This window comes from Heloderma suspectum, chromosome 4 (assembly GCF_057233095.1).
Source record: "Heloderma suspectum isolate Gila_16-S chromosome 4, 16-S_ref, whole genome shotgun sequence".
Classification (NCBI taxonomy): domain Eukaryota; kingdom Metazoa; phylum Chordata; class Lepidosauria; order Squamata; family Helodermatidae; genus Heloderma; species Heloderma suspectum.
The window spans coordinates 174,238,456-174,253,199 of record NC_139461.1 but is presented as its reverse complement, the minus strand read 5'-3'; the positions used below and the strand labels follow the sequence as shown (position 1 = coordinate 174,253,199).

The 14,744-nt window shown below is 42.8% G+C and overlaps 1 protein-coding gene across 5 annotated transcripts in view; it reads right to left on the bottom strand.

The window, feature by feature from the left end:
- SMG7 (SMG7 nonsense mediated mRNA decay factor) overlaps positions 1 to 14,744 on the bottom strand; it is a 76,755-nt gene that overhangs the window by 2,367 nt on the left and 59,644 nt on the right. For 3 of the 5 annotated variants that reach the window (XM_084851330.1, XM_084851331.1, XM_084851333.1), the window contains 4 exons: positions 5,665 to 5,745; positions 4,065 to 4,221; positions 1,156 to 1,326; positions 656 to 1,076 (listed from right to left, as the gene is read on the bottom strand). In XM_084851330.1, coding sequence (XP_084707456.1) covers positions 754 to 1,076; positions 1,156 to 1,326; positions 4,065 to 4,221; positions 5,665 to 5,745 — 732 coding nt within the window. In that variant the 3' untranslated portion in view covers positions 656 to 753. Of the gene's footprint in view, positions 1 to 655; positions 1,077 to 1,155; positions 1,327 to 4,064; positions 4,222 to 5,664; positions 5,746 to 11,167; positions 11,318 to 14,744 lie in introns of those variants that run through there. The other 2 variants (XM_084851334.1, XM_084851332.1) reach the window with 2 other exon arrangements.

Genomic DNA, 14,744 nt, shown 5'->3' with positions numbered 1-14,744 from the left:
CACCTGAGCATAGCCCCCATCCCAACCCCCTTATTTTTTGCAGCACCTCAACTGCTTTCTCCCATGTAAGCCAATGTACAGGCAAAGGGTTCTCTAACCCTGCCCTTCCCACTGTAAGCAGCAACAGAGGCTTTGGTCAGAGCCTCCCCCTTGAAAAATGTTTCTTTACAACAGTCATGGGGCGTGTGGCGCCCTCCAGAGGTTGTTGCAGTGCAACTCCCATCAGCCCTAGCCAGCATAGCCAATGGTGAGGGATGATGGGAGTTGCAGTCTAGAGGGCCACATATGCCCCCACCACTGCTTTACAGGGTAAAGAATGGAGGCTTGGCACAACCCTCTCCTTATTATGCACCTCAGCCTTTTGCCTGTGTCTGAGCCACTGAGCTGCACAAGGGGGAAGGCTCTGCTCAAAGTCTCTGTTGCTGCGGATCCTACAGAGAAGTAATTTAAGAAGCCCCTTGACTGTACCTCAGCTCACATGGGAGTAAGTTGGTGGGCAGAGCCCATGTTGTCAGCCCTTCAGCCTTTGCTCAACTCAAAACATTGCTCCTTAAAATATTAGTTGCCAACCAAACTAACACCATTTAAGAGCAGTTAGATGAATTCCTCTAAACCATCATAAAGTAAGTCAGTGAGAGTTTATATTGTCTTTACCACAATAGTTTGGCCACATACCAATTATCAACAAAGTGATAAAACATGTTGGATACTTAAATAGTCTGAATCTGTATTTAAGGCTTGTCTCTACATGTTTTACCAAACTGGTCCGCAGTATAATTCCCAGGGAGCAGGAATGCAAGATGTTGCCAGCAAAGGACACGTTATTAGCATTAGAGAATTCTGCTGTAAGAAGTGTGAGACTACTAGATCAACCTTCCAAATCCCATGGGAATGCTTTTTGTCCTGACATCCCAATACAGATCCTACCTTCAGGCTTTCCATAAGCACAGCTGATGAATCCTCAATGGATGGGCCATGGGCCGACCAGGTGCCGCTGGGAGTGCTGGTTGGATGCCAGCTACTCTCTGATGAGGAAGATGTTGCTGGGAGATAGTCCAGGCCAAACCCTCCCATTGCTGAAAGAGAGAAAGCGTAAGAAGTCAGGGACCCAGCGAACCGCTGAAGTTACACCTGGTGCCTGAGCCTTCTGCTCACCTGGCTTATCTGTCTTCCATCGATCTGCTACCCTCCGATCCCTGTTGTCTGGCGTCCCAATGGGCCCAAAGTTGGAGAATGGAACAGAATTGTGGTTGTGAGTTGGGGGAGAGCTTGGCAAGCTGCTTGGGTTAGAGGAATGAGGAGACTGGCTAGCTGGTGTTGAATGATCTGTTGGACCGAAGTTTAGAGAACAAAGTCAACATAACACTCCTCAAAGTACAGCTTGATTTCTTTACATTATTCTTTGTTACTTTGTTTGGTTTTCTCTTTGCAACACTTCTTGCATACAGCATCAGATTGGGTAACAAAACTGAAGTGGTAGTGTTGGCGAAAATGGGGTGTTATGGGTTCTAACCGTTGGCAAACAAAGAAACAGGTTGCTTGCCTGTAAACGATTATGATCTTTGCACGGACATCCATGCAGTCAGGTAAGTGTTCTGTGCCTTTGGAACTTTCTACAGTGAATGCCTACAACGCGGCACTTACGGCCTGTCTGCCCTCAAGACAAAAACAGTGCTACTGCGATGCCACAAGGAGGGGCGCAAATGCCATCCTGTTCAGCTCTCCTCCTAGAAAAAGCAGGAAGTAACAGAAAAGATGCATGCAGCAGGAAAAAGGAGCAGATTGTGTGACTGCACAGCGGACCACATGAAGAACATCTGTTACAAGCAAGCAACTTGCTTTTCTTCTTTGTGGCACCTGTGTGCAGGCACATGTATGGGAGACTAGCAAGTTGACATACCTAGCAGAGGGTGCAGCTCTACTGAAAAGGAAGCATCTGAGCAGGATTTCTCACCCTATACACGTAGCTTGATAAAAGGGGAAGGTGGAGGCCAGGTAGCTGCTCTACTAAAAGTCCAAGATCAAAATCCCTCTGGAAAAGACAAAAGAGCTGGCTAATCCCAGAGTAGATGGGCCTTACACAGCAGTGGGGAGAGATCTCCAAGTTAGCTCACAGCAGAGCTCGATGGTAGAAACCATCCAATGCAATAGGCATTGTGAAGAAAGACACTGTACCTCGAGGACCGCCACAACAGAGGAAGTGGTCAGCATCCTTGTCAAATGAGGCTGTTCTACTTAAGTAGAAGACAAGTGGTCTTTGAAAGTCTACTGTGTAGAGAGAACACTCTGAACTGTCCTTATTATCAAGGAAGAATACTAGAACAGTCAAATCCTGATTTAAGTGAAAGCTGGATATCACTTTAGGAAGAAAAGCAGTGTCTGGTCATAACAGAGCCTTACATTAGTGAGGATAAAAGATTGCCTAGCATATAATTGCACAAGGCACATAATTCAGATGGTAAACTCTGTCTTGACAGCAAAATATGCAGGTCATATAAACTGGATCCATTTTCTGGGCTAAACGTGAGGATTCTGTTTTGATGTAAAGCCCAAGACCCAAAATGTATACAAAAGGTGAAGTCCAAATAGTCAAGAAATGCCAATATGCCATATGATGAGAACCCAGTCGCCAACGTAGGGGAAAATGGTGGCCACTGTGACCATGCATTTGGTGAAAACCCAGGATCGACAGTCAAAAGGGTAGAGCTCTGTATTGGAAACAGCAAGACCTCTCTGTAAACTGAAGGAATTTATAATGCTGAGGGCAGATGGAAATATGTAAATAAGTGTACTTCAAATCTATGGAGGTAAACCAGAATCCTGCATCAAAGAGTGGAAGGATGTTTGTTAAGAGACATTATACAAGATCTCTTGGTTATGTCAGAACTGCAGCAGGCAGGTCCACTGGTAGCAAAGTAGTGACTAAGGTAGAAGAAAATGCAGTCTGCATTGGTACTGAATTAGATATCAGCAGAGATGAACCCAGATCTTGTACATGCATCAAAGGTATTGGTGGAAGCACAAAGGGAGAGAGGTGGCAAAAATTCCAATCTGTGTTGCAGCAGCACTGCCAGCTATCTTATACCATGTGCTAAAACCTTTCCCATGGGGTGTGGGCAGCACAGGAAACCAGGGAGAGGAGAAGACATGGAGAGTAGATAGAAAAGGTAAGGGAGGAAGCCAACAGTGAAGACCGTCACACCCTGGAATCACCAGAATAACTTGTCAGTGAGAAGATCTATTACAATGAAGGTAGGGACTGACCAAAATTCTCCTCTCCAAAGCAGAGAAGGCAGCATTCCTATCCGTCTATACACTTGGGAACTTACAGTTACACCCATGACACTTCTTGCAAGAGACTGTTGTGCTGTTGACACACAAAGAAAAGGGGAGAGAAAGGAGATCTCCCAGTAAAACACACATATGCTGAGAAATAATGAGAACAGTGAAAAAAGGGGGAATCCCTGGAAAAGAGAGAGAAAAGCCTAAAACGTGCTGAAGAATGAAGACTCCACAGAGAATGTTCTCCATGAAGTTGCTACAGTGGTGATTCCAAAAAAGCTGAGCATGATGGTGCTTGTCCTGCCCCCGGGGCATGCTGGTACAGTTTTTCCTCTCAAGAGGAAGGGCTATAAGCAACAAATGTACAGGCTTTACTTTGTGCAAGTCTAATACACCATCCGCGTGCTTGCAACAAAGAACCTAGCTGGTATAAATTAAAAGCAAGGAGCAAGTTCACTAAGGCTCAATTGAGACATCATGCCAAATCATGGTTAACAAAACTCAGCTTTAGTTTGGTATGATGTCTGAACTGACAAACCATCATTATAGTCATCACTCTGTCTCCAAAGGCTGCTGCACCATAAAAATTCAAGAGCCAAGATTATGGAAAACTAAAATAAACAAGCACCTCTAGAGCATGGTATTCATCTACTGCACATTTGGAAGGTCAAACTGTGCTTTGGGTGTGTTCTTAACTATGGTTAGGATAAACCATGATCTGAAGCAATGCTTGCATGGGGCTACTGAGTAACTCTGTTATATGCCATATGAAAGAGCATTACCTGAGCTGGCTGGGAGAGATGGAGACCATGGAGTACCTTCAAAGAGAGAGTAGAGCGAAGTCTCTTGGTGGGCCACTGATGGAGTGACCTCTGTTTTTGTGCTGGCATTGAGGTTTTTCCCATAAACCTCATTGAACATGCTGTTGGGGTATCTTTCCTACAAAATCAAGAAGAGAGTAAACCTGAGCTCAGACCTACCCAATCCATTATTGTATTGGTGCTTGAAGTCAGTTTTGTTTGCGTCCACCTACTCTCAGTCTCTGAATCACAGAAGATTTACCTTAGCTGACAAGCAAATCTCTATACCTTGCTGCAGAAGGTACAGCTCTCATAGCAACAGTATCAAAACTGTCTGGGAAACATGCTGTTAAAAAAGGACAGTAACCAATATTGAGGATGCAGGCCTATTTTTGTGTTTTATTTGTTTACTTTTTTAAACTCATGCCTGCCTTACTTCAGGATGTACAGTTTTCCGTCCCCACAGATATTCTCCTTACAGTTCCCTTTGAGCTATGTTCTACTGAGAGTAATTGTTACCCAGTGAGATTCATATACGAATGGGGTTTAAATCCAAGCGACCCTGATCTAAATCCAATATTTTATCTCAGTAATTCCCATTCCCAAGCTGTATGTTGAGGCACAGCAGAACTGCTGATGTGCTTCAAAAAACAAAAAATTAAAAAGCAATTAGATGTTTGGGACCCCCAAGTACTCACCTACACAAGAGCTACCTGCTGCATCTCTGCACGGTTCACTGGCCTGACCTCTTCCACTCATCCTCTGCTGGGGAACAAGTATTTCTGCCAGATCTCCACATTGGGTGCAATCAGTTCACTCAATCACTCCCAGTGCAGAAATGCAGTAGAATCACCTGCCCCTAAGAGGCAGAATGCCCCAAGCAATTACTGATATACAGAACTACAGGGAACGGACTCCTCTGAGGGCAAGTAGTTCTTTTTCTTATACACTCTTAAGACTGAAGTTAATACTGGAGGCTATATTGAATAGCCTGCAGTATTAATTCAGCTATCAAATGTTCCTAAGCTATCAGAAGTTAGAGAAATATTGCTTTTACCCTGTGCAGCATATACTGTCTCTTTGATAACAGACTTAGAAAATCCTATGGACAACCATTAAAATTAACACAAAAGTTCAGCATGCAAGTTCTGGCCAGGTTAGGCAAACAATTGCAATAAAAAAAGAGAGTGATTGGCAGATGAGATAAATATAAGCCACAGCATGAAAATGAAAAGCACGGATGGTGCATCTGTTATCTGGAGTGCAACTACTTCAGACACCAGGTGCGGGCTCAAAAAACAGAGTACTCCCCAACTGTACTGCACATGGAGAACTAGCATGGCAGAGAGAAAGGACCCTGCCTAGAATCATTTGCCCTATTCAGGGATGATGATTGGAGGAGCACCCCAACATGAGAACCCCACAGGCAATCTGGTGATTCAGGCCAGGCACAGATACCTGCTATCATCATAGACTTTTTGTGAGAAGTATGCCTTAGAAACAGTAACACGTGAATTGATAGCAATGTCCAGCAGAAAGAAATGAAGAGGTTGTGTGTTTTGTTTTTTTTACAGTTAATTACCTGATTGAGAGAGAAGCCCGTGAGTGACAGGAAAGATGATGACTGAGACATCAGATCTGATGGTTTCTCTAGCAGCGATTTCTTCAGAAAGCCGGAGAAGGGAAAGACAGCATTAGGTGTTGTTACTGACCAATAACTTGGACCACTTTTCTGCATAAAACCAATACACTGAAGGGCCTTGAATGATTGTTTCATTATACAACACAAATACTGGGAACACATTACATGAAACAAATATGAATCACTGTTCGTTTGCAATCAACAGCAAGCAAAGAGCATCAGTAAATTTGAGAGAGAATTCAGTAAGCTGTCTATGTTAAGTAGAAAAATAAGAGAGGCAACTCACCTCGTGAACGTCATTCTGAAAACATCGTATGCCCCAGCATCTCAAAGAACACACAGTTTAGAGGAGTAAGGGGCTTAGGCTGCAGTTTGTCAATTATAAGTAACTGCGTATTAAGTTGTTTAGATTAGTAGCGTTAGCCCTTGCTCAAACATGAAGGCTCACTCTGAATTAACCTGATTTTCCTAACATGACCACAAACCTGGAGTTGTTTTAGTTTTTAAGAATATTGATGCCACAGCAACTACTCACATTATGCATGAACAATTGAGTATCAGTCAAAATCAGTGTACCCATCAGATTAAACTCACAAAAATCTGACTAATGGACACGGCAGCACCTATTTTATGAGTCTGTTGGAGTGCAGAAAAAGTGTGGAACATGGTACTAGGCACAGAATCCAGTTTTCTACCCTGCTTGGCTCCAAAGAAAAGATAAAGTATGTGAGCAATGTTTGCTGAAATCTCAGGAGCCACACGGGTAACAAGGATTTGAAAGTGTTGGTTACAGGACTTCAGTGCCTTGTATAGCTCCTTGCCCCTTCCTATAAGAAAATCAGAATTATGCAATAGTAAAAATTGAAGAATTATGCAAAATTGCTCAGGTTGAGAGGCTGCCTCATCTTGTTCCCTTCACTCATTAGGGGAGGCCCTTCTGGTGGTTCCGCAGGCTCCCTGGATTCACCTAGCAGCCACTCAAAAGAAGGGCATTTAGTGTAGTTGCCCCTCTATAATACTCTGTCCTCAGAATTAAGGCATGTGCCAACAATTATTTATTTATTGACAATATTTATATACTATAAATATAAATTTATATATCAGAAGATTTTGGAGCAGTGAACAACACGGCAATTATGAGCTTTAAGAGCATGCTAAAAACGTTTCTTTTCACCCAAACATATCCAGCTTAATTCTTGTTGATTAAGTATGCTGCTAGTCACTATTTTGATATGCATATGTTGAAATGGACATTTTATTATTTTTATATTGTATTTTATTGGGTGTGTATCTCAAGCTGGCAATGCCCTGTTCCTGAGTGGAAGTGGAAACAGGCAAAATAGTTGTGCCCACACTCCTTTTTGCCCTTTCCTTCCTGTAGCCTATTCTACTGCCACCAGGTAGAAATCTTTATTTCCCTGGATGCCTCTATCAAATCAGCTTCAAAACTCTCTGGGTCTTGGTATCTACTTTAGTTGTGGGATGGCTGTTAGAAATAGGGTGGGTACCCAAAAAGGAGACCAAACATTTTTGAACAAGAAGGTTTAAATGTTACTGAAGAAAAATGTAAACAGGAAAAAAAAAAGTTCTGAATGGATATACACTCACACAAAACACAACAAACCATATGAGAAATAGAGTAACAAAAACAACCAGGGATAAATACATCCAGCTAACCTAACTACACTGTGTCCGTATTTTATCCATGTCCCTTCCAAGCAATATTTTACTTTCATTGGTCCGAGCTCTCTTAATCAGTTCTCCAGTTCCACCAGCTCTCTTTCTTTATTCTAGGACTCTGGCCTGCCTGCCTGCCTCCTGCCCCCACCTCCTTCTTCTCTGCCTTTTGCTTTACTTTCTAAAATTATTATTTTTTCTCTCCCCAACTCTAACCAATCCTGAGAGTACTTTTCTTGTTCATTTCTGCCAACTAAGTTTCTGTTCCTGAGGTGGAAACTTATTTTTCTCTCTTCCTCTGACCTGTTGAATTTTATAATCTGCTGCTCCCTGAGCAGAACTTCGTGATCTCTGTATTCTAATCTGTGACTAAAGGTGTAACCCTTTGGCTGAATCTGACTAGCATACACACAAATTTAATCTCATAATACCCTACAACCAAGGTAAATACCCCAAATGGAGGACAATTCTGTTGCTTCACAGTTTGTAATTGTGTTTTTGTACTGTACACCACTTTGGTAAATTCCTTTGCCAAATTCCAGTATATTAATTAATTAAAATTTACATAATTTATACAGATCACAATTCAACTTTTTTTTGCAAGAAATTTGGCAACTTCAGAATTCCGAACGGCAGGGTGCACAATTTAAATTTTTAACCATTGAACATGTAACTGCCCAGCTAATATGAGATGTTCAGAGTCAATGCCACAGTTGCCTTGAACTGATGGTGACTATTGCCAAGTCTGCAGCAAAGGACATCACCCCAATGTAAGCATAAATGTCTCTAACCTGGTGCATAATATTACACTCTGGCTGGGTGGTATCTAAGTGCCTTTGTTTACACAAATAGTGCCAGTTGCATAATTCAAGCCATAAGTCCCAAACTATGGCTGAGAAAGGGTAGGATTAGAATATTCCATAAGGGTTTCATATTCTCTGGAATATGCTAACAATTGCTAGTTTGGGGTACATTATGATGGGAATCTAGGACAGACTGGGGATTTGCTAGTGAACTAGGCACGCTGCTATCAACAAATATTCTGACTAAGCTGATGGAAGGAAGGTCTGGACTGGGTTTCCAGAAATCTCTGGGAGATTTAGACATTGACTTCAGACTGTCATATCAGTGATATGGTCAGGGACTGGAATGCAAGACAGGCTTTGGCAAACACCACAATGCCTGTTAGACACCCTCTTCCCATACTTCGTAAACAGAAATCACCCTACTTTTATGGGAGGGAGCCGAGGTCCTTGAAGCAACTGGGAAGGTAGCTAAAGCATAGTTGGCTGAAGACATATCAAAGCCATACATTGAGCCAAAAATAATTCTGCTAAAATGAATAATCCAGCATTACTCATTCAAGTCTGATACCTTGCCTGTGTAATTTGCCAGTACCAGAAGCTTCAGAAAGGCCACTGTTCCCCAATACAGAATAGACATACATGCAACAGTATAGATGGTAGAAGGGCAGGAATGTGATGAATTTATCTGAACACTCACTATAGGTATCATGTTTGATCTATGAAAAAATAAAAGGTAAAGGATATCATGTACTTAGAAACTACCTGACCTTATATAACTTCAATGAAGTCCTGGATTGGTAAATCTATCATGAATAAATTCTGAAAGGCTAGTCTTGGATACAAATCAAGCATTCTCTTGATGGGATGAAAATATCTAATACAGTTGCCAAAAAAACTCTCAATACAGGGCATTTTGACAGTCTCCCCCAAATCTCAAACTGTACGGACTATCTGACCTCTCCTGCAATCAAAAATCTTGAAACATGTACCAACAACAGTTTTGTATTAAGAACAGGAAATCGTTTTGCCTTATTTTAATGCAGTAGGGACAGCAACTGTCAGAGCAGTAAACAGGACATATATCCCTTGAACAATGCCATATATAACTTTGCATCAACCATATGCATATATACATGGACAGACGTGCACACAGAGCACACTCATTGGGTTGGATCCAAAGTTGCATGGAACCAAACTCCATGAATTGGATGATCCCCCGGGCTGCTCTCCACTGCAGCCTCCTATGCTGGTTGGTGGATCTTCCAAAATACTATGCAAAGATGGCGCTGGATGCTGCAAGGAGAAGGAGGAATTGGTACATATTGGTATCCCACCCCCTTCTTCCGGGGGGGGGGGGGGGCTCTGCTGAATCCTGGTTCCCTCCACCAATGGGAGGAGCTCTTCCATTCCATTCCAGTCAATTCTGGATCCAACCCATCACTTTTAATTTCCAGGTTTTTTGTAATCTCCCATTATGTCAATCTACACAACCACTCTATGTAGTAGGGTCATTGTTATCCCTATTTTACAGGGTAGGAACTAATGCTGAAAGACACCGATGTGCTCAAGACCAGCCATTGAGGGCCAATTTAAACAGAAGAGACACAGATCCTATAGCGCTGAAAAGTACTTCCTGTTAGCAATGCTTTGGGTTGCTGACATAATGCTTAAAAACCTCTTCGGATCTCTATGCTGGGCCAAATATGGGCAGCATCCCATGCAAACATCACACCCCTGGTGGGTGCTGATGCGGAACAGGTTCGTGTGCTTGCACCACCACATTATGGGGAAGTGTTTTTGGGCCTCCTCACATTCTGTTGACTTTTGAAGGTAGAAACATGCAAGCCCTTAATGAAGGATGGTGTGTTTTTCAGGCAGGTAGATTTAATATAGTCTTCCTCCTATCACACTAGTGCAGGAATGCCACACAATACAGAACTTCTATACTTCAAAGTTTGACCGACTATTTTTTTTTTACACACACACAGCTTTCTCATTTATGCTAGGCTATCACACCAAAAGAATTACATTTTTGGAGGATATGTTTATAAATAGCTATTATTTCTCCAAGTGCAGAGAACTATACTCTTGAGTACTAGAGGCTGGGGACAAACAATGGTGGAAGGCAGCTATGTTCATGCCCCACTTGTGAGCTTCCAGAGGCATCTGGCTGTAGAATAACTACATGGACCCTTAATGTGATCCAGCAAGGCAGTTCTTGTGTTCTCACAATGGGCAGGTGTGAGTATCTTCCTCAGATTCCACAAACATCCTCAGTGGGCTCAATGAATTGTTTGCATGGGCCCCACAGGATAAATGCTGAAGCTGCTTCAGTATCCTACAAGAGAGGGATCAATGGGCCACCCACCCCACCTTTACAAGAATGTCTCATATCGTCAGAACTCGCTAAGTACTGCAAACCTGAAAATTAACTTCATATTGTTTTTCAACCTCTGACCTCCTCTTTAGCTATTGGCTTGTTCATTCATATTCTGATACACTCTGAAGGATAGGCTGCATGATTTCGTACAAGACAGACAGAAAACTTTAAAGTGAAAGTTCTCAGCAAGCCAAGGGATCAGGATTATCTAGGGTCACAACTTTCTGAGTTTGAAACTGTGCCTGCTTAAGAGCTCTGGAGCAGGACCACATTCAGCTGGAACAGCTTCTCCTCCACTCACTCACCATGGAGTGGGCCTGGAAAGTTAAGATGGCTACTGCAAAAAACCCCAAAATCAGGCAGGAGGAACTTCATAACAGCCCCCTTTCCAGAGCTCTTAAGGAATCAGGTGTCGGATCAGAAAGCAGCAACCCCACGATCAGTGAAGTATTACAACTGTGTAAGCTTTCAGCAAGGGACATGATTTCACATGTCCCACTGACCTTGCGGGGGCAGGGGGGGAATAAAAAGATATGCCAAAATTAGAGCGAGAAGCAGCAGAATTAAGTCAAATACATACAAAGAGGCTTCGTCCAGGAAGAGAGGCGAGAGGCCCCAGCAGAGCTGGGTAAAGATCAGGAGGATTAGAGAAAATCAGCTCTTCCTCCTCCTCCAGGGCAGCCAGACTCTTTAACAGGTCCGGAGGAAGCAGGGGGGAGCTCTTGGGGTCCTAGTGACAGAAAGGAGCACAGTGAGATGCAGCATGGAAAGAAGAGAAAGCAAGAACAGCAGTAGGTAGGCAAGGAGGCTACAGGAACAAAAAGAGGGCCCATATGAAGCAGAAGGAATGCAAGGCAGGCTACTATACAAGAGAAGGGAGTGCAAGGACAGATGTGCCAGCATGCAAAAGCAGCTCACAGAGGTAAAGAGCAGGGGAAGAAGAAACTCAAGGGGAGAGAGAGCAAAGTTGAGGCAAACAAACTTATCTTGCTTGGTTGTGCTTTAGGAATCATTCTGCTTCCCATCAACTTTGAATTTACCGACAGTGAAAGGTACTGGGTTCTACATTTCTGGATCATGTGATCTCTACTACATTAATAATAATTATGTGCAAACTAAGGCATTATGTTGTTCAGCTGCCCAGTATCTTTGTAGTTTTGCAAGCTGCAGTAGAACCAAGCTTTCTTTGAATGATGGGTAAAATACTTTCACCACCAGTATACCCTTATTCTCACGACCACAGCTGGATGAAGTGCAGGCAGGGTTCATTTACTGCATGAAAATCAGACCTTAAAAAAAAACCACATAGCCAAGTTTCCAGCACTTGTTAGAAGGTGTGCAGAATGCTCAGGGCTCAGATCTTTTGCTCCTTTTCATGGATACCTCTTCTTCCCTCCTGGCCTACCCGCATCCCTACCACCTTTTCCACACATCTCCCACTGCCCAGCATTGTCAAATGCCTCAAAACTGCAGTAGCTAGGATGAGGTCCACATAGAAAGTAAGTGAGGCTAATCTAGAAATACAGAACTAGATACCCAGGCAGATAAAATGTTACTGTTTGGCCTTCCTCCTTGAAGGCAAACCTTGGGGCTCTGTGGTGACCTTTTAAATTGTTCCTACTGAACTCTCACAGGCAGGTCTCAAAGAACAGAACAAACAGAGCTGACTTCCTACCTCACCTTCCTTGCAACTACTAACACAACACTAGCAAGTGAACTCCTGATTTGTTCTACAGGTGAAATTATAAAACGAAGGAAGATATTAACTGCAATAGCATTAGCTTTGCTGAAGACACAACTGGCACATCAACTGGCAAAGCAACACCATAGCAAAAGGTGAGAAAAAGCAAGGAAGCTGTTTCTGGCCATATGCGTTTTCTGCTCTCTCATGGAACTGTAGCCAGCACCACTAATCAGGGCTATTTTTATGGCTAGTTTCTAACAGGATAAAGTCGTCAGTGTCCTCAGAAGTGCAAGTAATCTGCTCGCGCCCAACATGGTCTCAATAGGGCTCCGGCAGAGTGGTTTTGAGCCTTGATCACTTCCATGTATATGAAATACTAAACAATTTCAAGGCAATGGTATTAGCAGTTGCTGGCTTCACAGTTCCCAGAGACAGCCCAAGGCCATTTCTAAAAAGGAAGAGATTCATACTAAATCACTTGGTCTCTAGTCTGCCTGAGCTTGCATTTGGAGTTGCAGACACAAGTCTTGACTCCCGTCCATAGTGCCCTACCAACCAATGCCAGGTGCTGGGGCTATTCCTCCTTCTCACAAGGTTTTGGCTTTCCCAGCAGTATTTACTCTGCTACTTTAACTCATGCTTTAGGTCATTTGGGTATTTCTCCTTTAACCTCCTTCCTCCCAGATTGTGCATAAGAACTGGTGCTGCCAAAGGGACTAATTGTATTTGCTTTATTTACACTTAGGGAGCCTCTTAACAATTTTAATCTTGACTTATGCAGGCTTACAGTGATAAAGTTTGAGAACCTTTATTGATTTTGTTGACCAGTAAAGTTCTGGAAGAAATCCATGCTCAGACTTGAACTTTACAACTTTCCACAAGATAAATGTTCCATCCCAGTCCTCTTGCTAAGGTGACTTACCAGGTACTCCATTTCAGTTGTGGAGAGACAAAGATTTGGGTGGTGGGAGATTATATGCAAGATTTAAAAGCCTATGGCTGGTTATATTATATTTTTTTGCAAAAAAGCAGAATCTTAAGAAGATGTGCTATGATTATTTTTTACATTGCATAGGACACACACATGCACATAGTATGCCATTGTTCAGAATGGCTGGGGGAAGGGGGAGATGAAACAGGGGCATACTTGACGTTGAACTTAAACCCTTAGCTCAAGGCCTCAATGAGGCGATTGTTTATGTAATCAAGACCTTGCATTTGGACACACTCCCCTTCTGTCCAGTAAGACACCCAGATCATCCCTGACATTTAATCTCAAATTATTATTAAAACCCATGTAGCAGATTGATAATTTCTACTGTATGGTATATAATGTATTGCCTTCAACTCTGATTTCATCATATCTTCAAACACGTGAGACAGTCCTGACAGAGTTCTCTAAAGGCTTTTTAAGAATTGCAAGTATACATAGGGACAATCTTTGCTATGTGTATGATTTTATAGCATTTGTGAAATTTTATTTATGACATATTAAATTATGTATTCTCTTTTTAGTCCCCAAAGGCCTTTACTAATATATTGAGCTGAAACATGTTGAGCTTCTAAGAGAGTAAAACTACTTTTTCAGCACCTTGAGACTAGCTCTCCCCTTTTGGATCTATTGTGGATACTTTCCAGTTTTCTCATACTTTCCGGAGATGAAACAGGGACATGCTTGAGGTTCAATGGATGTTTAGGGAGGAACGATGCTATTGCAGCTACTCCCAAATGAGCAACTCTTCACCACTTAAGACAATGCAGGTGTTTTCCTGCCTATCGCTCTATTTCCTGAGTCCTATTAATAGTAGAATGGAAAAAGATTTTGCCTTGTTTGAAGCTGCCACAAACTATCAGAAGGAGAAGCCTTTCTGTGGCCTGCAAACAGGGCTGATAAGTTGGGTGGTCTTTCGGTTCAGCCCTAGAATAAGCGATGTTATCAAATCAAATCAGTCAACTTTTTAAAAAGCAAATAACAAAAGGATTTTTGCCTTGGCATGCATATCTAATACATCAGGCCATTTGATTGTTTCTGACAGTGGTCAGCATGTAGAATCAATGAGCCAGAAACATAGATGCTTCTGATTAAATGATGATAGGAACATGGCAGGAAAATGGGGATCAGTGCTGGCTTCAGGTTTTTGAGGGCCCTTGATCAAGACACCCCCAATGGGCCCCCTCCCTCATTGAGCCTGCCTTCTCATCACCAATGTCAATGGCTTCTATTACTCCTCATCCTCATTCTCATCATTGCTAGCATTGGCTTGAGCCAGTGAGCAAGAAGGCAGTGGGATCTACTGCTCCTCCTTTTCACCCCCACCATTGTCTGGGCCAGGGTGACAGGCAGGCAAACAAGCAGGTTGCCATGGCAAAAAGGAGGAGTAAGTCAAGGGGCCCCTGCTGGGGTGTGGGCCCTTGGCAGAGAGGCCTGACCATGCCAACCCTTAACACTGGCCCTGATGGGGAAGCCCCACCC